The 26,400-nt window shown below is 49.2% G+C and overlaps 1 protein-coding gene across 3 annotated transcripts in view; it reads right to left on the reverse strand.

Moving 5' to 3' along the window:
* Positions 1 to 501: 501 nt before the first annotated feature.
* Positions 502 to 26,400, reverse strand: part of TCF7L1 (transcription factor 7 like 1) — a 105,346-nt gene continuing 79,447 nt past the window's right edge. For 2 of the 3 annotated variants that reach the window (XM_043503041.1, XM_043503042.1), the window contains 10 exons: positions 22,794 to 22,877; positions 18,825 to 18,957; positions 16,999 to 17,101; positions 13,036 to 13,101; positions 10,968 to 11,051; positions 6,356 to 6,499; positions 5,366 to 5,525; positions 4,075 to 4,182; positions 2,183 to 2,243; positions 502 to 1,149 (listed from right to left, as the gene is read on the reverse strand). In XM_043503041.1, the coding sequence (XP_043358976.1) occupies positions 713 to 1,149; positions 2,183 to 2,243; positions 4,075 to 4,182; positions 5,366 to 5,525; positions 6,356 to 6,499; positions 10,968 to 11,051; positions 13,036 to 13,101; positions 16,999 to 17,101; positions 18,825 to 18,957; positions 22,794 to 22,877 (1,380 nt within the window). In that variant the 3' untranslated portion in view covers positions 502 to 712. The remainder of the gene's footprint in view (positions 1,150 to 2,182; positions 2,244 to 4,074; positions 4,183 to 5,365; positions 5,526 to 6,355; positions 6,500 to 10,967; positions 11,052 to 13,035; positions 13,102 to 16,998; positions 17,102 to 18,824; positions 18,958 to 22,793; positions 22,878 to 26,400) is intronic. The other variant, XM_038384909.2, reaches the window with a different exon arrangement.

Below are 26,400 nucleotides of genomic sequence, written 5' to 3' on the forward strand. Positions count from 1 at the left end.
ACATTGAACACGCTCACACAGCAAGTTGCAGCTGCAGTTTTATTTCCTTTTGTAAAAACATGATTAGAGGGGGAAATTTCCCCATAGACTTAACCCCCTCCGCTCCCCGCCCCCCACCAACTAATCAGGGGAGGAAATGGGGCAGATTGTGCTGGCATTGTCCTGGCAAGTCACACTCCCTCCAGGGTGGGGGCAGGAGTCTTGGCCCTCTCCAGGTTGGGGGATGTAGGCTTCCTTTGAGGGGGAGGGGGAGCTGGCCCTTTTCTGGGGCACGGGTCCAGCATTTCTATTTTGTTTCTGGGACTGAGACTTGCCGGGAATGGCTGTTAATGGGACAGCCTGGCTGGGTGGCTGGCATATGCTGCCCGGGTGGGGCACCGCTCAGATTTAGCGATAACCACCCTGCAAATGCCGCAGAGAGAGGCTCCATCTTTACAAGTCCACATGGCTGAGGCAAAGGCAGGAACAAACTGCTCAGCCTTGGCTCGCGTGGGATTTTTTTTGTTCTTGGTTTTTGTTTGTTTTTAATAAAAACGGTCTTTAGGTCAACTACTGGAAACAGCTCCGAGCATAAAGCACCTTCCTCCAGAGTCCACTTACAAAAGAGTTCAGAAAGGGTCAAATATTGACCAATAATGGTTTGGCTGCTTTTGAATCTCGATTGTGGCTTCAGCAATGTACAGCAGGGGTGGCTGGGGAGGGCGGCTCCTCCTTAGTCAGCTGGCTTGGTGACCAGGGAGAGCGGCTGGGCCTGCAGCACTGCCAGGGCAGCCTGCGGGGAAGGAAGGGCAGCCGGAAAGGAAGGCGGCGAGGTCAAGAGAGCCGTGTGGGTCATTGTGGCAAACGGGATGGGTCTGGAGAGAAGAGGCGACGGGCTGCTAAGGCTGGAGGAGGCAGCAGCAGCCTTACTGGACAGAAAAGCAGCTGAATGGAGAGACAGCTGGGCCCTGGCTTCCGGTTTGGTGGTGAGTGAGAGGGGCTGAGCTTGTTCAGAGTGGGTGGCAGCTGGGGCAGCGGGCGATGCCAAGGCTGTTGATGGGGTGGCAGGCGAATCCAACATGCTGCCATGGGAGGAAGCAGGACTATCGCAGGGTTTCTCAATGGGCAGGTACTGCACACATGGCTTTTTACTCTTGGAGGCCAGAGAGCCTATAAGGGGCAGAAAAGACACTGGTAAGCCACACTTCAAAGACACTGTCAGCTGGTGCCCAGGCTTGGAAAACAGAAGGTGGAAATTCCATCTGCAGCTGGAACCAAATTCATTAACAGACTGTTATTGCGCGGGGCAATGCTAATTCAATAGCCTGCTCTTATCAGCCTCAACATTACATACACAACCCAGGTCCATTTTCACTGCAGGGTTAACTGGGGTGATCGGCACCTGGGTCTGAGCAGCCACTCTGCAAAGCCCTGCCCAAGTTAAGTGGCCCCTCACCAGTGCAGCACTCCCCTGGGAGTGTTGCTAGGACACTTGAGGACACAGCCCTGGTTCTTTGCACTGTGGTCAGCTGAGCAGCTCTGTCATTCTTTCCCAGTGAATTGCAGAACGTGTCTGTTCTTCTGGGCATGGAGAAGGCGTTGAAGGACTATCAGCACTAGTGATTTAGCCTGTGTCCTCACTACAAAGTAGGTAGGCTACCAGCCCGAGTAAAACCTCACTCAGGCTTAACCCCAAGCCCCAGATGAGTCAGCTAGCCCAGGTTGGAAGCACCACCATACTCGAGTGAGAGGGTTGTGTGTGGATGGGAACAGCCTGAGTTAACTCTGCATTGAGGCTAGACCTTAAGGTATTTACAACTTGAAGGGAGTCTGACCACTCTGAGCATGCCAATGGGGCAAAGAGCAACGTACAACTACCGACATTTAATAACAGGGGTCAAAGCAGAGTGCAAGGGACCCAGGGGAATGTAACTGTGGCTGTAGTACTTCATACTGTGTGCCTCAGTGGTGCTTCCAAAGTGTCTAAATGCGCTAGGCTCCTGGATCCCATTGAATTTCAGGGCCATTGAGGCTCCTTAGTCAATCAGGTGCTTTTTAAAATCATGTTTGCTTTCCTGGGCTACAATTTTCCAACTTGATGAGGCAGCTAAAGCTGACAGGGACAGTTGGTGAATTCTCTGCTGGCTCTATGGCCTTTACTCCCCCCCATATCAGACCAAAGAAGGGGAGCGGTCTTACTTACTCTCTGTGTCCTGGATCTGCTGCTGGGGCTGTTTCTCTCGCTTTCTCTTCTTCTTTTTCCCCTGGAAAAGACCATCCCACTTGCAGCTTTTGTCATTGACTATCAGTAACCCCCCAACCCTCTCCACCATGATCCACGAGAACTCGCGGGGCTCAGGATAAGGATGGCACCAGGTGGGGCAGCCCCCAGGGTCTGAGCAACGCCCAAGCAGTGCGAGAAGCAGCAGGAGTCAGTGATGTTGGGGGAGGAGGTGACAGTAAATCAGCCATCAAGAGACAATTCACACTGTTATACCCCCCACTCATTTCTCACCCACCTGGGGTGTTCTTTAGACTGTAAGCTCTCTGGGGAAGGACCTGTCATGTTACACCCCTAGTGCAGTAGGGCTCACCTGGGCTGGCACTACTGCAACAGCAGTGTTAATAGACATTGGGGAACAAGACCCTTCTCTGGAGAAGGGGCTCATGAGGCCGTACTGCACTTCTGCATTAACCTGGGGGCTTATCACAGCCATTCACTGGGGCCCCTGGAACCCTGAGCCAGGGTCAACCCCAGAAGAGCAGCTTGATGAGGCTGCTAAATCGGACAGGGACAGTTCCTTTAGAAGCCCCAGTGTTCAGGAGACCTTGCCCTTTATATTTGATATTTATTCTGTATGTACTACTCTGCCCCACAGTACAGCACCAGCCTGACTGCCACGATTCCCCTTCTGGGTCCTGCTGACCTCAGTCACGTGGCTGGGGAAGGCAGAGGGAGGACGACCAAAGCAGGTTCCCAGGCAGGACCCAATGGACGGCCCCTGGGGGCCAGTTTTGCCCACTCCAAGGGAACAAGAATGGGGGCTGCTCTTCTATTATGTCTGGCTTCAGCATTCGCAGGCCCCCAGTTAAAGGCAGGCCACAGGATCCCAACTGTGGACACTAGCAGACCCAGTAGGTGCCATCCAGCACATCCGCTCGGGGCCAGGGCAAGCGTGTCACTTACAGCACGTTTTCTAGTGCTGCGTCCTGTCCTAATGCTGCACAGTCCCTAATGCCGCACTCCCCACCCTCGAAGGTTCTCCCCGAGCCGGTGCCCGGGGCCAGCTCAAACAATCGAACCTGCCCGTTCCTGGCTCTGGAGAATCAGAGCATGAATGCCTCACACGCAGTTGCACGTGTAAGGATGTCTGATTTCATTTAAATCTCTGTGCAAGAAACAGCAGCACCTCCCCGCTAACCCTACCAGGAGTGCGTTATCGGTGTGCAGCCCTTCTAATGCCAGGGCCCCACTCTGGGCAGTGTGTTCCACCCCTTCATTAAGGCATTTCCCATTTTCTCCTTAGTGGTCCCCTCGTCTGTGCTGGATGGTTATTGTCCATTTTCTTCCCTGCCTCGATTCCTGTTAGCACTCTGTAGGTCTGTGAACAGCTTGTGCCTGGAAAGAAACGCCTTGATTTCCAGAAGCCTACTTCTGCCACAACCCAGCCCTACGTCAGGTGTGCTGCCTTTGTATGAACTTCGACATCCGTTAGCAGGGCATTGCAAACCAGAGGCACTATACCAAGGGCAGCTGCCTCCAGATGGTGTTAAGCAACATCCAGGCATGGCTCTCCCCAGACATCCAATAACCACCCTGAGACTGGCTAAGGGAGTGGCAGTGACTACTTCCCTAGGTCCCTCACCGCAGTGGCCCCAAGTTTCCCATCTCTATTTGTAGACCCTGGAGGCCACATCCTGATTACAGCTTCATACAGAGACTGATAAGGCCAGGAAGGACCATTACGACCAGCTAGCCTGACCTCCTGCACAGCGCAGTCCACAGACTGTCACCCAGCAACATCTGCACTGGAGGGGATAATTCAGTGTGTGGATCTCCCTTCCCTCCAGCAGCTACACGAGGTAGCAACTTACGTAGTTATCCCGCGCAGACCAAGTGGGATAGAGCTGTGAATGAAGCTGTCGCTCCTTCCGGGCTAGCTCGTAGTACTTGGCTTGTTCCTCACGTGACAGCGAATGCCACTAGGAAGGAGAAAAGGAGACTCATGGGGGTTACCCCCCACCCTCTGACAAAGGGCTGAAACTCACCAGTCTGGGTCCCTTGCCCAAAGCCCAAAAGTGAGGAAGAGATCGTTCTCCTCACCGGCTCCTCTGAACTGTGGCAGCAAGACAGTGAAGCTGCTGGGTCACTGTGCTGCACCTCTCAGGAGCAGCAGCCTAGGACTGGGGATCAGTGTGTAACTAGGACTGGGGATCAGTGTGTAACTCAGAGCAGCCTTAGGGGTGCTCTAACTGATGGCAGCCACCCACAGCCCAGAGTAGTTGGAGCACAAGGTGCACTGGCCACATCCTAGCAGGGCTGCCCCCAGGCTGACAGTGCAGCCTACAGTTAGCTCTGTGCGATTCACAGGCAAGAGGTGCCCAAGCTCTTTGTTTCAGTGCTGCTCCCAGCCAGGAGTTCCAGTCCCTCCAGCTGGTGAGCTGAGAAAACCTGCTCCACTCCGTCTCGATGGCTGGGATCGCTCTAGGCAGGATCTCTATGATCAGAGTCCTCCAGGACTCTCAAACGAACCATAGTACCAGATTTCCACAGCATTTAGGTGACAGGGGACATCTGCTCCCCATTTCCCAGGCTGGCCTGGCTGCAGATAGCAGCTGAGTGCTCTGCATGGGAGACATTACGGGGGGGATGCCAGTAAGAGAATCTGGCTAGGTGGAAAATTGCAGAGAGCTAACAGTGACCTCCTATTGTGGGTCCCACTTACCCCCTTTCACGTGTTGCTTTTCCTGCTACGCTCCCAGCCCCTCAGACTCAGAGGGGATGTGCAAGCGCATATATAAAACACCTTGGGGGAAGCAGATGGGAGCTTGAGTCGAAGGGGGTTGTCTAATGAGCCAAAGGCCCCGTCTACATTAAAGGGATCTGAGGTGGTGTAGTTCTCCTGATGCAACTCCTAGTGCAGACACGCTGCAGAGGTCCAAAACAAGCCCTCCTCCCACACCACCCGGCCAGTCAGAGGAAGCAAGGCTACTCGACCCAGGTGCCACACACCTACACTAGGGGATTGCACCGGCATAACAACTTGGATGTGTTTGCCCCCTGCACCGATTTCTGCAGTGTAAGCAGGGTCTGGATTCACCTCTGAATTGGGCCCATGGAGTCTAGGGAATGGGGAAGAAATGACAGAGGAGAAGGCGCCTTTACCCTTCGTCCCAGGATCTGGTTGATGGCCGCGCTCTCTTTCAGCGTACACTCCGCCACCACCTTGGCCCTCATCTCCTTCATGTACAACATGAACGCATTGAGCGGCTTCTTTATGTGGGGCTTTTTCTCCTCCTCCTTCTTCACACTGGCGGGGGATTTCCTGGAACCATCACACGGGCCAGTCAACACCTGCAGAGCCAACTGTTGCCACGCTGCAGAAGAGCTTCCCCTTGCTGCACGGCATGCAGTTGTGTCTCTCTGTAATGCCTGCCAGACACCTAGAGCTCTGGGGGGGGGGGGGGGACATCTTATTGGAGAAGGTGAATGCAGACCCCTCCCCCCACCAACCCCTATCCAGACCATGTCACCCTCTAGTTTTATTCTTCAAGGTGGATTTCACACCACAGGTAAGATGGAGAGGAGAGAGAGGGGCTGCTTATCGGACACAAGACACATCCCAGGGGATGGCTAGGATCAGAAGGCTAGCAATGAATTCATGTGGAACATCTGCTTCCTGGAAAGTCTAGTGAATAAGCCTTTCTTGTTCCCGTCACCACAGAGCTTGCCTTGCCCAGCTAATGTGTTAAAACAGATGTATAGATTACAAGGGAAGGAGGACCCTCTGTGACCATCTACTCTGACCTCCTGCATAGCACAGGCCGTAGGACTGCCCTGAATTAATTCCTGTTTGAACTAAAGCAGATCTTTTAGAAAAACCCTCACATTAGTTAACAGGTGAGTTCTAGCATGACCCCTAAGTCCTTCTCGTGGTCATTGTTTTCCAGGATACAATCCCCCAGCCCATACGTGTGACCTGCATTCTTTGTTCCTAGAAGTGTGACCTTGCTATTTTGAAACACATGTTGCTTGGCTGCACCCAGCTCACCAAGAGATCTAGGCCACTCAGGACAGCTGGGCTGGACTGTACAGATCCCTGTCCCATTTGCCACTTGCCCCATCCAGCTAGTGCTGCACTGCTCAGTTACTTACAAATTCCCTCCGGGGCTCATGCTGGCCTGTGTGGGCTCCTGTTTGACGATGGGCGAGACAATGGTGGGGTGTGGGATTCCCGAAGGGTGGAGGCCATGCGTGGGAGGCGGGACCATGTGGGGAGAAAACCGACTGGACATCAGACTGCAGCATGGGAAATAGAAAAGCATGATGCAGACATTACAAATAAAGGCAACAGCCCCAGCCACACAGTGCAAATCTTTCCCTGTACCCAGCTCCTCACACCCCACCCACAGGTACATGCCCTCCCCTGGGGACTCCTCAACGTCCTACCCCTCTTCCTGCCCCGTGGCAGGGGGCACATAACCCAATGTTGACAGATGCTGGACTCCTAGGTGAGAAATGAGCCCAAATAAGACACAGTTAATGCTGGTAGTGTGTGGGAAGGGCTGGTGAGGATTAAATCAGCCTCCTACAATTTAGGGGCCTGGGTCCCTGCCAGATTCTGAGAGCACCCCGGTAGGACGCATCAATTAGAAGTAACGGAAGAGGAGAAGGACCTTGGAGTATTGGTTGATCATAGGATGACTATGAGCTGCCAATGTGATATGGCTGTGAAAAAAGCTAATGCGGTGTTGGGATGCATCAGGAGAGGCATTTCCAGTAGGGATAAGGAGGTTTTAGTACCATTATACAAGGCACTGGTGAGAGCTCCCCTAGAATACTGTGTGCAGTTCTGGTCTCCCATGTTTAAAAAGGATGAATTCAAACTGGAGCAGGTACAGAGAAGGGCTACTAGGATGATCCGAGGAATGGAAAACTTGTCTTATGAAAGGAGACTTAAGGAGCTTGGCTTGTTTAGCCTAACTAAAAGAAGGTTGAGGGGAGATAGGATTGCTCTCTATAAATATATCAGAGGGATAAATACAGGAGAGGGAGAGGAATTATTTCAGCTCAGCACCAATGCGGACACAAGAACAAATGGGTATAAACTGGCCACCAAGAAGTTTAGACTTGAAATTAGACGAAGGTTTCTAACCATCAGAGGAGTGAAGTTTTGGAATAGCCTTCCAAGGGAAGCAGTGGGGGCAAAAGATCTATCTGGCTTGAAGATTCTACTTGATAAGTTTATGGAGGAGATGGTATGATGGGATAATGTGATTTTGGTAAGTAATTGATCTTTAAATATTCAGGGTAAATAGGCCTAATCCCCTGAGATGGGATATTAGATGGATGGGATCTGAGTTACCCAGGAAAGAATTTTCTGTAGTATGTGGCTGGTGAATCTTGCCCATATGCTCAGGGTTTAGCTGATCGCCATATTTGGGGTCGGGAAGGAATTTTCCTCCAGGGCAGATTGGAGAGGCCCTGGAGGTTTTTTGCCTTCCTCTGTAGCATGGGGCACGGGTCACTTGAGGGAGGCTTCTCTGCTCCTTGAAGTCTTTAAACCACGATTTGAGGACTTCAATAGCTCAGACATAGGTGAGGTTTTTCGTAGGAGTGGGTGGGTGAGATTCTGTGGCCTGCGCTGTGCAGGAGGTCGGACTAGATGATCAGAATGGTCCCTTCTGACCTTAGTATCTATGAATCTAGGATGAAGGTGGTTTTTGGGTGCAGAACCGTGCTATGCTTACCCAGCCCAAGCCTGGATTATTGTAATGCGCTCTCCATTGGAAACATGCCATTGCTTCAGTGCAGAGCACAGGCTCTCCTGCTGACAACACACACACTCCCAGGAGCTACCAGGTGGGATTTTCATCTTTAAACCCCTAAATGGTTTAGGATCCACATACTGAAGATTTGCCTCTCCTCACAAACCATCCTGCCACAGCTACCATCAGGAGCTGGAAAGAATCCAAGGCATGTGACTACAGAGGGCATGGTGGAGCCCAGGAAAGCATCATTTATGTTTTCTCAATTTGACCCTGCCCAAGCTGGACCATCAGATGTGGAGTAAGAGCCCCTCTGTCAACGTTTTGTCCTGGGCTACACCTTGAAGGTCTGCCAGCTTGCTTCTGTAATAGCGGGGAGCAGTTTGCCCCACATAGGGCAGAGTCATCCAGATTCCACCGTCTGGGATGATGTGGTATAGTTCTGTTCTGTATAGGTTCTGGTATTGCCCTCATCCCCACAGTAACTGCACAACTCCCCATCACATGCACGTGTTGTGAAAGGCAAATATCGTCGGATGTATTAGCAGGAGTATGGTATAGAAGACACAGGATGTCATCCTTCTGCTCTACTTGGCGTTTGTAAGGCCTCATCTGGAGTATTAGGCCCTGTTTTCAGCACTGCACTTTAAGAAAGACGTGGACAAATTGGAGAGAGACCAGAGGAGAACAGCAAAACGTGTAAGTGATTTAGAAAACCACACTGATAAGGGAAGCTTGAAAGAACTGTGCACGTTTAGCCTAGGCGGGGAGCGAGGACTGGACATGATAACAGGACAAGTAGTAATTGCCTTTGTTAGCAGCAACGGAGATTTACATTCAATCTTAGGAAAAGGTTTCCAACTACAAGGGGAGTTAGGCTCTGAAACAAAGTTACCGAGGGAGGCTGTAGAATCCCCTTCACTGGAGGTTTTTAACAACAGGTTGGACAAACACCTGTCAGGGATGGAGGCTGGGTTTATTTCTTTACTTCTGTCTCAGCATGAGAGGAACTCTCGAGGTCCCTTCCAGTCCTACATTTCTATGATTGATCAACACGGCTAACATCTGTCACGTAAGGCTTGTGCATCCATGATCCAGCTTCTATGACACAGCAAATAAAGGATTTCCTGCTCCAGGACTGGTCAGAAATGCTAACCCTCATCAGGCCTCCTAGCAATTGCTTGGAGTGACACTAGTAGTGCCCAAAGGCCTTCTGCCTTTGTCTTGGAATTGCAAGTACATTGAATAACTCATGAAATGGACAGGGACTGGACAAACGACCGTAGGGCTGTCCAGCTTCTCAAACAAGGTAACAAACAAGCACCCGAAACGCTGAGCAGGCAAACTGAGTCTGTCGGTCACCGTCCCCTACTCTGGTTCCAGCTCCGTCACAGAGATGTGGACAGAACCCTATGAATTCTCATCCTGTGGCACGAGCTGTTGCTGTTTTCCCCATGACCAAAGGAAGGTGGACAGGGAAATCAGCTCTTCTTTGTGGACGTGGAGCAGCCACTCACCTGATGCTGCACGTGAGCCCAAAGTCTCTCAAGCTCATAGCTTGAATAGGGGCCAAAGAAAGAACCAACTTCTTTGGTGCTGAGTAAAAGGACTAAGAACCAGATGATGGGGGGAGGGATAGCTCAGTGGTTTGAGCATTGGCCTGCTAAATCCAGGGTTGTGAGTTCAATCCTTGAGGAGGCCATTTAGGGATCTGGGGCAAAAATTGGGGATTGGTCCTGCTTTGAGCAGGAGGTTAAATTAGATGGTCTCCTGAGGTCCCTTCCAACCCTGATATTCTATGATCCCACGGGGGGATGTAGGTCTCCCCATATTTAAACTCTTAGGGACTGGATTTTTCGAAGGGCCTAAGAGACTCCGACAATCCCACCGTAGAGAGAGCAGACTGTTCGGAACGCAGCATCACATCCAAGATGGATGATGGTGCTCAACTAGTAATTATGAGACCAAACTCAGCGCCAAGCTAGGAGCCAGAGCAGAGAAGGGTATGGGAGCAACTAATTTGTGTTGAAGTTCTGACACAAGGTAAGGTAAGGGCAGGGAGCCAATAGTGCCGTAAGTGTCTGGTATAAAGGACAGCTGGCAAGCATCTTCCAGTATGTAACATGGATCCAGCAATTTCTTGGTCGTGTTGTGGTGCTTTAGAGAACGTCTGCAATGCTTAGGAGTTGGGGGGGGCAGACCTCTCTTGGTGCTCTGGGATGGGGAGCGAAGGCCTCGTTCATAAGGAGAATGCTAAGGCCTCTCTCCCACTTCTCCCAAATCCCAGGTTGGCAAAAAGGGAAGGTAGTGCTCCCTCTCAAGGAATGGCCTTCATCTAGTCATGCAGGATATAAATCGTGCTGGTCTCGTGTGCAGAGAGGCACATCTCAACCCCAACTAGTTGTAGGCTTCAGCCACAATGGCTCGAACCACAACGAGTCTGGAAAACACGTATTCACTGTTATTTTTCCCACTGAAAACCCCCACTGAAGCTGCTAAGAAGAAATACTGAGAAGTTTCATCCTGAGAACCTCCAACATGACATCCATTGACAGGCAGAGGAAAGAGCAGAGCAGAGGTGCAACCCCTGCCACAAGTAATGGCTTTCAGTGGTTCTAAGGTGTACATGGGTGTGCCCCGGCCTCCAAAGTGGAGACAAATTCACAGGACCCATCTCTGGGGCCTGCAGGAGCCACTGGACAGGGGCCTTCCCCATTCAGCTTGCAGGCCACAGGGATTCAAGCTGTTAGTTGTTAGGCAGAACTTTGCCTGTTTTCCCTTGGCTCTTCTTTGTTCTTCTGCACTTGTGTCACAGACCTTCCCACTTTTTCAGCACAAATGTTCTTCCAGGGAGACGTCTATAACCATTACCCCTGCCTCTACAGGGAAGGGGGTTTGTCTGCTTGGCACTGGGGGTCTTAAGCTTTTGCACTCTCTAGTTCTAATCCCGATTGAATCCTACCCCTGCCACCATCCCTTCCGCTCTGATGTGTACTCACCTGGACATTGAGGCATTCATAGCTAGAGCAGGGTATGGGTGTCTGAATCCCCCAGGAGGAATTGAGTACACTGGCTGTCCTTGCCTAAAATGGACGAGCAAAGAAAAACAAAAAGTCCTTACTAGAAGCACAAAAGGAAGAAAAACCATCACACATAGGGAAGCCACAAGAACCAGTTCCCCTCTGATTATGTTCTGAAGGTGCCCATCACAGCTCTGTAATTCAGGCTGACTTTTGTACTTAAAGCAGGAGTCCTCTTCTTTGTTAGGTGTGCCAAATACAGCATATCCTGCACAACATTAAAGCACTTACTCTTTGAACACAGAATATGTTTTCTGAGAATTTACAAGTAAATCCATTCATTTTTTGAGTTCAAGCCAACTTTAAAATGGGTTTTAAGAACTGAAGGTCCCTCAGTCCTTTTTGAGTATCTCTTGAATTATCTTCACAATAAAACAACACAAGACTCTTCAAACCTCCCACACAGTTAAAACTCACTGAAATCTTGCTTAGGGTTTGTGATCATTTTTTGCCATGATTCTCCACAACGGAAAGTTTCTTTTTCAGCAGAGGCTGAAGAATAACGTTCTACTTCATTCCACAAAGAACTGGTCTTTCGCAAAATGCTATCCCTCTCTTAGTGTTCTCAATGGGACCAAGACAAAAGACTGCCCCCACTCTGAAAATGTCTTTCTCCAAATGGCAACCATCTCACATTGTTCCTATGGGACTGAGGCCACAGACTGCCCTTAGCAAGGATGACTCCTGCCTCTAGCCACCTGCTCATTTCCTCCTCCTGACACCCACAACAAAGGGGTTTTACTTTCTCCCCAAAGACACGTTGGCTTCACTCCTACTGGGAACAATGGGAAGTGGTGGCCATTTTTAAAAGAGGGCATCTTAACTGAGGGCAGCATGGGTCCTTGATGCTGCTGGATGTGGCCGTTTCAAAAGGAAGTAATTCTTCAAGTGTGTGTGTAGGGGGGAGAGGAGAAGAGAGAGAGAGAGAAACAGTTCTGTTCCTTCCCAGCTGCTCTGGTGATGCAAAGCTGCCGTAAAGCCAGCTTACCTGGCCTATACGCCCAGACTGCTTTGTGCTGCTCCAGAACAGCCTGAGGTAGCAACAGCATGCCAGCGACTCTTCCCCTGAAAGTTTACTTCCATATAAGGAAGGCTGATACTGTACATCTTCAAATCATTCGAACTATCACATGGAAATGTTATTTTGGGTTCCTGGTTTGGGTTCAGGTATGTAATTTTTAACAAGTTTTTTAAAGGAAGGAAGGAAATACTCACAAAATTACATTAAGAGGGAGTCACGGTTAAGCATATCTGTTATTAGCAATTCAGGGTAAAATATATTACAGGGCTGTTGTAATTAACACAAAAACAAGCACTCTAAACCCCCCAAAAGTCCAATGTATGGCTAAATTTAAAAGAAAACCAAACATTTTACGGTATAAAAATGCACAGGGCTCCCACACAACCGTATTCTGCCCTGTATGACACAATAAGGAAGAAAAAAAATCTAGTGTGTCTTTTAATATCAATTTAATCCAATATGGAGTCACAGATACTAAAATGCATCATCATAGAGGTTACAGGAGGCAATATAGAAGGAGGGTTAAAATGTATTTAAAAAAGCAGAGCACTGAAGGTATAAAGATCAAATACTAGAAATTCTATAAGTAAATCAGAAGCAGAAAGCCTATAAGAGGACTGGTGGATCTGCTGGATCATCAGGGTTTAAAAAGCACAATTAAGGAAGATAAGGGCATTGCTGAGAAGCTAAATGACTGTTTTGTTTCAGTGTTGGAGAGATACCCATCCTGGTCCCATTTTTGCCTGGTAATAAGGATGAGGTGCTATTAGTGACTGAGGTGGCAGAAGCAGAGGTGCTGGAATAAACTGATTGTTTAACAAGCAATAAGTCACCAGACCCAAATGGTCCATGCAAGAGTTCTGAAGGAGTTCAGCTAAGAAGTGGATGAGCTGCTAGCAAAGATAAACCATCTCTCATTAAAAGCAGCTACCGTACCAGAGGATTGGAAGGCTGTAAATGTTATACCTGCATTGTAAAAAGGTTCTACAGGTGATCTGGGGAATAACAGACCTGTCAGCCGTACATCTGTACCTGGTAAATTTGTTGAAAGAATAATTAAAAACAGAACAATAAAACGTGGAAGAGCATGATATGCTAGGGTCTAACCAACATGGTTTCTCTGAAATAAAATTGTGTCTCACTGTTTTGTTGGAATTCTCTAAATGTGTCGATGAAGTAGGGGATAAAGGAGAAGATGACATCATTTATTTAGACTTTGAAAAGGGCTTTTGACAAAGTCTCTCAAGAGGTAACTACAGAATTGACATGGGGTGAGAGGCAAAACATTGTCACGGATCAAAAACTAGCAGGAGAAATAGTAGGAATAAGTGGACCAAAAAAAGGTTAAAAGCCAGGGCCACAAGGCCCTGTATCAGGGCCAGTTTTGTTTAAGATATTTATTAATGGTCAGGAAAAGGGGGTGAACAGTGAGGGGGTAAAATCTGTAGATGACAAAGTTATTCGGTTTGATTAAATCCAGACAGGACCGTGAGGAACTTCAGACTGAGGTGACTGGGCAACAAGATGGCAGATTATGTTCAATATTGATAAATGCAAAGTAATACTCATTAAAAGGCAACACTTTAATACACCTTACAGAGTTCTGTATCAACTCAGAAAAGGACCCTGCGTCTCGGTGTGTGTAACACAATGGAGAGCTCTGCTCCAGGTGCAGCTGCAGTCACACAAGTAACCAGGGTGTTAGGCTGCATAGGGAACGGGATGGAGAATACTATAAAGCCATTACAGAAACTAATGGGATCTGGATCCTGTGTGCAGCACTGGTCACCCCATCTAAGAAAGGAAGTTGCAGAACTAGAGGGGTTCAGAGAAGGGTGAGGAGAACAATTAAGAGCTTGGTAAAACCTCTCCTACAAAGAGACAGAAATTATTGGTTTCAGAGTAGCAGCCGTGTTAGTCTGTATCCGCAAAAAGAAAAGGAGGACTTGTGGCACCTTAGAGACTAACAAATTTATTTGAGCATAAGCTTTCGTGCATCCGATGAAGTGAGCTGTAGCTCACGAAAGCTTATGCTCAAATAAATTTGTTAGTCGCTAAGAAATTATTGGAGTTGTTTCCCTTAGAAGGGAGATGAATAAGAGGAAACAGGATAAAACCATATAAAATCATGACTGATCTAGAAGGGAGACTGGCAGCAACTGTCCTTCCAACCTCATAATGTAAGAACAAGGAGACAGTTCAATAAAACGGAAAGGTGGACAATTCAGAACTGATAAAAGGGAATACTTTTTGCACACATGATTAGCCTGTGGAACTCATTGCCATGGGAAGTCTTCAAGGCCAAGAATTTAGCAAGATAGAAAACAGGATTGGGCATATAAATGAATAACAAGAGAAACCAGAGTTAGAATAATTAATTGTACAAATATCTTGGGAGGGATAGTAATATTAGGCTTCAGTTTTAACTCATTCTTTAACAATTAGGGACTACAGGGGGCAGGTTGTCCCAAAACTGCCTACTGTAGGGTCTCATGCACCTTCCTGTAATGCATCTGGTGCTGGTCACAGTTAAGGACAAGATGCTGGACTACATGGACCACAAGGCTGATCAGTTTGGCAACAGCTTTGTATAAAAATATTGCTCGAGCATTCAGGGGTGTAATCAGGAAGGCCAAAGCACAATTGGAGTTGCAGCTAGCAAGAGATGTGAAGGGAAACAAGAAGGGTTTCTACAGGTATGTTAGCAACAAGGTGGTGGTCAGGGAAAGTGTGGGACCCTTACAGAATGGGGGAGGCAATCTAGTGACAGATGATGTGGAAAAAGATGAAGTACTCAATGCTTTGCCTCCATCTTCACAGACAAGGTCAGCTCCCAGACTGCTGCACTGGGCAGCACAGTATGGGGAGTAGGTGAGCAGCCCTCAGTGGTGAAAGAACAGGTTAAGGACTATTTAGAAAACCTGGACATGCACAAGTCCATGGGTCTGAATCTAATGCATCCGAGGGTTGGGGGATGTGATTGCAGAGCCATTGGCCATTATCTTTGAAAACTCGTGGTGATCGGGGGAGGTCCCAGATGATTGGGAAAAGGCAAATATAGTGCCCATCTTTAAAAAAGGGAAGAAGGAGAATCTAGGGAACTACAGACTGGTGAACCTCACCTCAGTCCCTGGAAAAATCATGGAGCTAGGCCTCAAGGAATCCATTTTGAAGCACTTGGAGGAGAGGAAGGTGATCAGGAACACTCAACATGGATTCACCAAGGGAAAGTCATGCCTGACTAACTTGATTGCCTTCTATGATGAGATAACTGGCTCCATGGATTTGGGGAAAGTGGTGGATGTGATGTATCTTGATTTTAGCAAAGCTTTTGATACAGTTTCCCACAGTATTTTTAACAGCAAGTTAAAAAAGTATAGACTGGATGAATGGACTACAAGGTGGGCAGAAAGCTGGCTAGATCGTCGGGCTCAATGGGTAGTGATCAACAGATCAATGTCTAGTTGGCAGCTGGTATCAAGCAGAGTGCCCCAGGGGTGGTTCCTGGGGCCCATTTTGTTCAACATCTTCCTTAATGATCTGGAGGATGGCGTGGATTGCACCCTCAGCAAGTTTGCAGATGACACTAAACTGGGAGGAGAGGTAGATACGCTGGAGGGCAGGGATAGGATACGGAGGGCCCTAGACAAATTAGAGGATTGGGCCAAAAGAAATCTGATGAGGTTCAGAAAGGACAAGTGCAGAGTCCTGCACTTAGGACGGAAGAATCCCCTGCACCGCTACAGACAAGGGACCGACTGGCTAAGCAGCAGTTCTGCAGAAAAGGACCTAGGGATTACAGTGGATGAGAAGCTGGATATGAGTCAGCAGTGTGCCCTTGTTGCCAAGAAGGCTAACGGCATACTGGGCTGCATTAGTAGGAGCATTGTCAGCAGATCGAGGGAAGTGATTATTCCCCTCTATTCGGCACTGGTGAGGCCACATCTGGAGTATTGCGTCCAGTTTTGGACCCCACACTACAGAAGGGATGTGGACAAACTGGAGCGAGTCCAGCAGAGGGCAACGAAAATAATTAGGGGGCGGGGGCACATGACTTATGAGGAGAGGCTGAGGGAACTGGGGTTATTTAGTCTGCAGAAGAGAAAAGTGAGTGGGAATTTGATAGCAGCCTTAAATTACCTGAAGGGGGATTCTAAAGAGGATGGAGCTTGGCTGGTCTCAGTGGTAGCAGATGACAGAACAAGGAGTAATGGTCTCAAGTTGCAGTGGGGGAGGTTTAGGTTGGATATTAGGAAACACTGTTTCACTAGGAGGGTGGTGAAGCACTGGAATGGGTTACCTAGGGAGGGGGTGGAATCTCCTTCCTTTGAGGTTTTTAAGGTCAGGCTTGACAAAGCCCTGGCTGGAATGATTTAGTTGGGGATTGGTCCTGCTTTGAGCAGGGGGTTGGACTAGATACCTCCTGAGGTCCCTCCCAACCCTGATATTTTATGATTCTATCGCATAGTGTACTTCAGGGCAGAGTTAAGGTTGTTTGAACATCCTATCTGCATTTCCAGACCTTAACATGCTCGGATTTCTTTTAAGTTAAAGTTAAATTTGGTATTTCCTGGGTTTCTCATGCTGGTTTGGGGACTACCCACAAGAGCCCTGTAAGGTATTTGATCCTAAATGACTCAGGTACTCTCCACAGGAACTACAAGTTAACATAGTTTTCGTCTGAAATATCTCAAAAAAATAGTGATTGTGGAGGTGAGGGGGAACTCAGCGGACACTCGAAGTGTGTGGAACCTCGTCCAATCCATGGCAGGCCCAGGGAACAACAGCACGGAGCTGGGAGGAGTCCGGCATTAGCAGCAATTCCAATTCAGTCGGCTGGGACAGTGCAGAATTCTATGCTCGCAGAGGGAAATCTGACACTGTAGGTGACAAGCAGGAGGAGCGAGGAAGGGAAAGGTTGATCCTTACTGTGGTACCAGCCAGCCCAATGCATGAGGGATTTGGCCAACAGCGCCAGGAGACAGCGGGTAATAAGGAGACAGTTCTGAAGGGTGAGGTGGTCGTGGAATTCCTATGGTAGGGGAGAAAAAAAAAGCAGGCATTAAATCACCTTAATGGCATCCTGGGGTCACAGCTGTTAGGCTAGGATGCTTGCACTCCTGCACTACCTCCCCAGTACCTTGTCCCTGCGTTTAGTGCTCTATAAATGTGTGTGTATGCTCCCAGACCATGGCACGATATTTCTTCCTGGCTAGTCCTGGTAATCTGAGCTGTTATTTCCTGGCAATCTGCTCAACACGGGGAGATGTTCTTCCCAAAGGGGCCTTCCAGGCAGAATGGCTGAGCACTGAGCTCACTGCAGAAGGAGGAAAGACCACCCCCTTATATACACATAACAACCTTTAATGCTGCCCAACCAGGACCTGAGACTCAAAGCTACTATGCAGTTTGCCCCCCCCCCCAGCACTGCCTGCCTTGTGCTGGTTACCAGGGGCCAGGGAAAGCCGTGGGCAAGAGAAGTACATTGGTTCAGAGGGTGTGAGCTCTCCGTTACAGCAGAACTTGCTGATTTCTACACAAACAAGAAGCCCCATGGCCACAGCCAGGGCTTTACAAGGCCTGCCCTGGACAAGATGCAGAATCAGGCTCCTCCTAGGTGTGAGGGAAGCAGGGAGGGTGCAGTACCCCACAATGGGGCAAGCAAGCCCAATGTGTGGGTGAGATGGCAGCAGGGAAAATCCTTCTGCCCTGGTTTTGCAGCCGTCAGAGGAGAGGGCACTCGTGGATACTCCCACATCTGAAATGTACTGCCACTCCTCTGGTAACGAGACAAAGGACCATCACTTGTCCACCAGAGAGTGCTTTGAGCTGAATGGCATATCCCCTTTGTACTGTTGCCAGGAAACAGGCTAGATGTTCTCCAAAGAGAACCGATAAGGGTCTGATGGTAAAAACCGTCCCAGGCTGTCGGCTCCCTGTCTGATGCTAGCTGTGTGTTTTGGCCAACATCCTGCAGGTGGTTGGCCTGCATACTGCTGCTCCACTCAACTCCTTGGTTGGGCATGTTTTCTGACAGGGTGAGGAGAAGCGGAGGAAAGCTGGGCATGGAAGCATGTGTACCACTTCCAGCAGAAAGGCTGTGTCAGGCCAAGCAATCTAGCCATGGAACCGCCGAATTAACAGCTGGTCCCTCAAACGGCAGGTCAGACACCTTCATGTGCACATTGGCTGATGAAGGCTGCCCATGCTGGGTCCAGTGAGGCATGGGCAGCCTTCCGGGAATGACATGACTAGGCTGGATCCTCTCTGAACGGGAAGTGTTTGACCCAGAAATAAACCCTATTGTGCCAGGATGGCTTGGTGACTTGCGATCTTCATGGCTAACCCAGCCAACAGGTACATCCCCTACCAAGTATGTCAAGCTTCTCTGCGTCCTCAGGCAAGCTGGGTCTCACATCTCCCAAGGCCAACTGCTACTTTAACGTCAGCACAGCCAGGACCACAGATCCCTTTTGTGTAGCTTGTGGGATTTGGTGGGCTTCCCTTTAAAATCTGAACCAGCAGCAGCTCACTGGGGACGATCGTCCTTGAGTCAGACAGTTAGTACCAGCATTGCAAGAGTTAGGAAAGTCAAAAAGCCTCTGCAGCAGAGTCTCAAATCTGGAAGGGAAACCGTTCAAAGATTTCTATGATCCTTGCTAGTATCTTAGTACTCTGCCCCGTCTGTCCCTATGTCTGACCGACTCACTCTGGGAACCCCCTTACATGCCAGCTTCTGTGCCCCGACAGCTCACCCGTCTTTGGATCAATCTCTGGCGAGAGGTGGGAAGGAGGCGAGCCTGGGGAGAAGTGGTCGTTGCTGTACGTGATGAGTGGGGTCAGTGGGTGCATATGATGTGCGTGCTGCACCACGGGCACTTTGTTCGACTGCAAGAGAAAAGGAAGAAAGCATTTGGACTTGAAAAAGAAATGCATAACCCTCTGCAGAAGGAAACAGAAGAGCAGGATCCGGGTACAAATTTCAAAAGGACCCAAGTGACTTAGGAGGCTAAGTCCCCTGTCCAACAGCGATTTAGGATAAAATGATCAAAGACGGCTCCGTCCCATTTCCAAAGGTGAATTAGACGTTTAGGGGTCTGAGTCCCATGGACTTTCAATGAGATTTAGGCTCCTCAGCGGCAAAGTCACTTTTGAAAATGGGTCTTAGGCGCTTTTGAAAACGTTACCCTTGCTGACTGCAGTTTAGCTGCAGGGTTGACGCATCCCAGAATTGCTGCCTCTACATCCACTAGAATCCCTCGCTGCACTCAGACTGTTTCATCTCTAAGAGACTCCACTTCCTCTCCCACTCAGCTCTCTGGCATATCAGGTCCTCAGTTTCTAAAGTTACACCAACCCCAGATCTCAAACAGCCGGAGATCTCCACAGTCTAGATGTCTTGTGCCATCCGCACCATCTTCACACCGGCAGGCGCGTCACCGAACAGTTCTCACCATCACCAACCCCCCCGCAGCTGTCTGCATTCCTGATCCACTCCCCGATCACACTGGCCTCTCTGCATCTCCCCACATAACAGCCAGACTGGGTCAGACCAAAGGTCCATGTAGCCCAGTATCCTGTCTTCCGACAGTGGCCAATGCCAGGTACCCCAGCAGGAATGAACAGAACAGGTAACATCAAGTGATCCATCCAGTTGCTCATTCCCAGCTTCTGGGAAACACCATCCCTGCCCATCCTGGCTAATAGCCATTGATGGACCTATCCGCCATGAACTTATCTAGTTCCAACTGTATCCCCCTCCCCTGGAGCAACCCCTCGGTGCGTGAGGAATCATCAGCTTCCACTAGCGTGGTCGCAAAGAGGTCCATCCCACCTAGATGCCCCTCCACCATGAGACTGGCTCCCTCAAGTGGCAGATCAGGGATGTTAATTCAGTGGTCTACTCCGCAACGTCTTCCGATGCCTGCTCTGTAGACGGTTCCCTCTCTCTGCTCCTCCAGCTCACCAGCTCTGCTCTCCAGATGTTGCACCTGGGCCCTGCAGGCCAGGAGCTGCTCGCTCCGGGTGCATACGTATGCCACTTGGCCACAAGGAAAACAGCTGTTCATTCTGCACTCAGTGCAATTCACTGTGGGCTGGTGGAGCTTACAAATTCAGATACTGCATCCTCAAAGCTTGCCAACACTCCACAAGCTGGCACATGCACCCCAGTTCATCCTCTATTGCACATGCGCCATATGTAGTTTTCAACGGGGCATCTCTGTTCAATCTAAAGCAATTCTTTTCAGCCCAGTCCTGCTGTATCTCACAGGAGATCTACGTCCAGGCCAAGTTCTCAGGTTTCAGGCGTGACCCGTCCCCTGTAGCCTGCAGAGAAGTGTGACGTTAGTCAATCTCCTAGAACTCAACACGCCTTGAGGGATTTTACTCAAACGTACAAGAATGAAAAATTCACTTTGGGCAGCGGCCAACCCTGGAAAACGTCAGGCCCAGAGGCAAACACTTTGCAAAGCTCACAGCGAGTGGGAACCAGGGGTTAGAACGACAGCAGTTTTGCAACCTTAACAATAGAGGATGGAATAAATAAGGGCTGGCAGGGGATGGGGATGAGAAGGGGACCAGTGCAAACACTGCGTGGGATGGGGGGAAGCTGACCGAAATACCAGAGTATCTAATCCCTTGTGTGCACTGAGGTTTCCAGTGACAGGTTTTGAATCATGAACTCTCACAGCACAGAGCGAACCGAACATCCTCAGGCACCTGGTGAGTCTGTGCAGCTGCAGGATTGAAACGACCATCTCTTGGAGGAAGGGCTGGATTCTCCAGAACAAATAGAGATGGGTATTTCTGTATTCCCTCTCGGCTCCCTCCCTAAGAAAATTATTTTGAACGCTCCTTAAAAGGTCACCAGCAAAAGAAAAAATTAACCAGGGCGTGGCTCCTTTTTAACTCCGTTATGATGGTTACAGAATGCCTGAAACATTTCTTTTTTTCTTACTTGCTTTTTACATTGGAAATACAAGTCTTGTCTGCCCTGGAAGACTTGATGGCCACTGGAGAATTAGTGAAATTGCGACCTCGCAGAAGAAAGGAAACTGGAAGCCGATCAATTGAGAGGCATTAGGAAATACCCATCTTATTTGCCTTTGGAGAATCCAACCCTTAGTCCAAGGGATCATGGCCTCAACCTTGCAGTTGCATTTTTAGGTAGACTGATTAAAACTCTTGGGGTTTTACTTGTTTTTGTTAACCTCTACTTTGTTCCAATGCTTAATGAACAACTTCAGAGGAAAAAACGTTGTTAATTTCAGAACCGTCAGCTTTCAAAGAACAGGGGAGAGTTCACAAGAAAGATCTGATGCCTCACAACAAAATTCTTCAGCAAAACTGGGAGAGACCAAATCGGTACAACGCCGAGTGTTTAAGAACCACCACCAAACCCACCCAGGCTTCTTCCTGCAGCATAAAGCAGCAAAATAAGGCCCAAGAATAATTACAAAAAATTATTTTGCAGCCACTACCAGTGATTAGTATTTGGCTGGGGCTTGGCAGCTCCTAACATGGAGGGACAGACACACACACAACAACCTTAGAGCCTTGCTAAGTGCTGGGAGACTCCACAGAAGAGACTGTCTGGGAATGCAGTTTATGCCACTCCACCCCAAGCATGAGCACATGGGAACCCATCTGCTATCCCCAAGGGTCTAGGGACCACTGAGGGACCCGAGACCTTATGCCAAAATGCTCATAACTCGGATGCCTGAAGTTAAGACACCTTGAACTCACACAGTACTTCAGCACCACCATAAAACTGGCCTGATTCTCCAGGGATTGGAGCATACACAGCCTCCATTAAAGGCAGTGGGAATTGTGCTCTCGCCGGCTTTGAAAACCAGGCCTCTTATTTAGGTGCCTAATTTTAGGCGCACAGATTTGAAAACGTCATCCTTAATGTGTCGTTGCAACCCTTCATCTGCCTTTATCTGTGACCCAGGCTTATCACTTGATACCGCACCAGCTGTAGGCACCCACAGAAACCTCTTCTTTCTCCTCTTCTGTTGTCTGCAGTCTTGTAGCCATATTGGTCCCAGGATACGAGAGAGATAAGGTGGGTGAGGCCATATCTTTTACTGGACCAACTTCTGCTGGTGAAAGAGACAAGCTTTTCAAGCTCCACAGAGCAGAAGAGAGATTATCTCACTTGCCTGGTCTCTCCTTTTCTCTTGTCACTCAGAATTGATGCTAACATTTTCAATTCCTGTTTGACATATTCACAGATTCTAAGACCAGAAGGGACCTTCACAGTCATCTGATCTGACCTCCCATAGAGCACAGATCAAAGAATGTCACCCAGCTATCCTGGCATCCAGCCCAAGAACTCCTGGATGAACTAGAGCACATGTTTTAGAAAGGTTTCAGAGTAGCAGCCGTGTTAGTCCGTATCCCCAAAAAGAAAAGGAGGATTTGTGGCACCTTAGAGACTAAAGAGATTCCACATCCATAAATGATTGTTCCTCTGGTTAATTACCCTCATTTAAAACTTTGCTCTTTATGATGTGTGTACAGTCTGGGGGATATAACGAGAGAGACCAAACTGGGGGCGAGTGATGGGTGGAGATTCTGCCTGTGATTTGTGCCTGGTCAGGTGGACCAGGTGCAGCTGCAAGAAGAAAAAGCAAGCTGTCTAGAAAATGCATGCAGGGAATCCTCCAGCCAAAGCTGTTCAGGAAGGTTAGAGTACAATCAAGCAGACAAGCACTTACTAAGTGTGCGGGCGATGGAGATCTGCTGTCTTTCAGCGTAGCACCAGCTGGAACATCAAGAAGCGGCCACTTCATCTGCAGGTACTGGAAGAAACCCAGATTTAAAAGGATGAAACAACTCCTCTGTGAGGAAAGGGGACTCCCCGAAGCCCAGCTGTGTTCACAAGAGGGAATTGTGGGACATGTCAGAAGTTTGGTATTTAAAACAATTCTGATACCGCAGGGCCTGTGCCCCAGCTCTGGTCATTCACTTCCAAGGTCAGTGGAGGGTTACAATAATATAGTAATGCCAAACTATAGTCACAAACAGCCAGCTCTAACCACAGCAGGCCTTGAGGAATTGTGAGTCTGTGAGCGTCTCTTAGCCAGCTCAGCTAGGAGCAGCTGCGAGGCCTCAGCATTGTGCACTAGGGTGATACACTTCTCTCACCCAAACCCTCCTCGCCCCCACCGATCAATGACTCAGCCACCCTGCTGAAGGTCTGGAAAGGGTCCCAGCGAGGAGCGGCATGCACTTGGACATGGGAACTCAGCGTGCTCCCTTTATCTCAATCTGCCAGCAACAAGTTCCCCCTAGCGGATCATTCCAGAACCTCCGGCTCTTCAGTAATAGGCTGTGATTAGCTAAGCTCTTGCCACCCTGGGGCCGACAGGATCTACAGGTCAAGTGTGAACCACCCTACCAGTTATGTTCTCATGTACCGTACTGGAGTCCCAGGTCTCCATGCACCACGGAGCCATATACAACACAGACCCCAATTCCCACATCTGGGAAACTGTTTCACAATCCTCCCAACTACCCCATCGCCATTTAAGACTGATGCATTTAAGGGCAGCCTGTAAAATCTGCACATAACCCCGTTCCCTGAAAATCTGGCTGACGACCACGGAAGTGCCCTGGAGGGGACCCTCTGCTCAGCAGGTGCACAACACACTTGGCGGAGTTCTGCAGGAGGTCGTGAAGGCTCAGGCATCCTCCGGCAGGGCTGAGCGAATGGTCAGGAAGACCATGTTCCCGTGGGATCTTGCCGTGCTGGTTCCTCGAAGACACTGGCATTGTGTCTCGGGGACTCAAGCAGAGTCTTCTGCAGGACTATTTTTTTAAAATCTCATTCCCACCCGCTCCTGCATTGTTTCTTGCATTTTTATTCTGACCCACAAAAACCTTAGATCTCAGAAATCCCATGAGAGAGAGAGAGAGAGAGAGACAGAGAGATTCCCCCAGGCTACTAAAAAACCCCAAACACTCAGTTAATACATATGTATACACACACACACCCAGAATTCAGACACAATTTTTACCACTAAAAAAATAAAACAAATTTTGCTTAAACCATATAAAAAACTACTTTAACTGCTGTTATAAGGGACATCAAATCTCTTCCAATCTCTCGCCTAAATATAAAGTATTAAACCCTAATTTAAAAAAAGAAAAACTTTTCCAATCGCTGAAATTCTATTTATGACAAACTGATGAGAGATTTAGCGTTTTCATGCAAATAACTTCAGTCTGGAGTTTTTGCCCACCCAATCCTGCCCACAAGGAAGTACATTTCACCTGCTCCTGCTATTATGGCAGGGGTTCCTGCAGGACCCGCAGGATCCCAGCCTAGGATCTAGAGCCTAATCCAGCCAGGCAGCAGACAGCTCATTGGCTCATGCGGAAGGAGGAGTTTAGACTGAGATCTTTCAGCCTGGGACCTCTGCAAGGCAAGGCCTGGCTTTGAGTATTGCATAGGGTGAGGCACATGGTCAGTGCTAAAACACAGAGAATTTGAATAAGAGACACCCCCAGTAGAGGATGATGCAGCTGCACCAGTCTTTGCACTGTGCGGAAGTTCCAGCAGCCTGACACCTCTTGCTTCATTCCCTGCCCTCCTCTTCCTTCTCTGAGGGAGCGATGCTGAACTGGGTGGTGCTGTTAAATCGCTGTAAGAAGGATCCCCTCTAGAAAGGGGCTGCCTGGCTCTGAGGCGGGAACAAAGCAGTGGCATGGCATCCTAGGACATCAAACTACAGTCTTGTGCACTGGGGTCACATTTTCAAGATTTTCTCACCAACCAGGAGAGCCAGAAACTTATTTCTTAAAAAAACAAACAAACAAACAAAAAAACCAAAAAACCCCTCAAAATAGAGATTCTTATGTATTCACATGATTCCAGAAGTTGAGGCTTTAAGAAAAACACCAGTCATCATAAGAACTGCAACATGCTTATTACGGCTGTGTCTAAGGGCCAACTCTATTGTGCTAGGTGCTGTACAAACACAAAGTAGTAGACGAGAGTTAGCAACACTGAGTTTTTTATGAATGGACTGGGCTGTTCACCAGTGTTCCCTGGAGTAGTCACTATTCTGGCTGTGCGTTGTCACCTAGCTCTCACAGCAGCCCCCGCGGGGCGAGAGGACTCGAGAGCCAAAACTATTTCCAGGATCACTTCCAAGTCCTAATAATAATTGCTGTTTGTGATACTGCTGCTTGACCCTCTCCCCCCAGGGCTCTGGGGACTGAGGGCAGCTGCCACTCTGCTGTGGCAGGCGTCCAGCTGTTCCGGGCGGGTGTTCTGCCAAACAGTGAAGACTGCAGCAGGACAGGCACTTGTGGCCTGAGTATACAGGAGCAAACCCGATTGTGTGTCTGGCAGAGCCAACATTACCAATGGCAGGATCAGTGCCACGCCGCGCCACGCGGATTGGAGAAACACCGCCCTGAATGCTGCATGCTCTCCCTGCTATGCCCTCCCTCGCTCTCACTGGGTTTGTGGCCTCCAAGAGAAGGCAGCATGCCATGGGCCGGTCCTCCCAGCACAGCCTGAAAGGTCCTCACTCACTTCAGCTGGTCTTAGGTGCACGTGGTATTCTCGCCCGTCACACGGCTCCGGCTCTCCCTGCAAAGCAGGCTCTCTCCTGACTTGCCTGACCAAGTAAACCTCCATCCCCTGGACCCATGAGCCTAAGAAGCAGGCTGCCTGCACAAACAAACCTGTGATCAATCTGCCTCTAGCAAGAAGGGCTCGGCTGATCTTTCACAAGGCCACCTGAACCAGCGGGCTCGCACTCTGGAATGGGCTCTGGCATTCCTCACTTGTTTGGTTTAGCTGATAGAACACAGTTTGTCTCAGGGACAGCAGAGAAAGAGATTAGGGAAGAATAGATCATAAATCCAAATGCTCAGCCAAGGTCTCCTCTTTCCCCTGCAGATGCCACTTTATTTCCAAGGAGGAGGATGGCCCAATGGTTAGTGTCTATCCTACGAGTTGGGAGACTTGGGTTCAAGTCTCTACTTCATCACAGACTTCCCGGGTAACCCTGGGCAATTCACTTAATCTCTCTGTGCTTCAGTTCCCCACCTGCACAATGGGAACAGCATTTCCCTACCTCTCAGGGGTGTTATGAAGTGTGACAAAGTTCCTGTTCTACCTTGGTGGGTCTTGTGCTTATTGGCAGATTTGCTCGCCTTGGAGCTTCACGGCAGCCCTCAGCTTGGCCGTTTTTCTGAACCCACAGTCCAGGTTGACTTCTCCTGTGTCTGATCAGGAGTTGGGAGGATTGGGGGGGGGAACACAGGCCTGCCCTTTACTCCGGGTTCCAGCCCAGGGCCCTGTGGAAG

This window comes from Dermochelys coriacea, chromosome 26 (genome assembly GCF_009764565.3).
Source record: "Dermochelys coriacea isolate rDerCor1 chromosome 26, rDerCor1.pri.v4, whole genome shotgun sequence".
Taxonomy (NCBI): Eukaryota; Metazoa; Chordata; order Testudines; family Dermochelyidae; genus Dermochelys; species Dermochelys coriacea.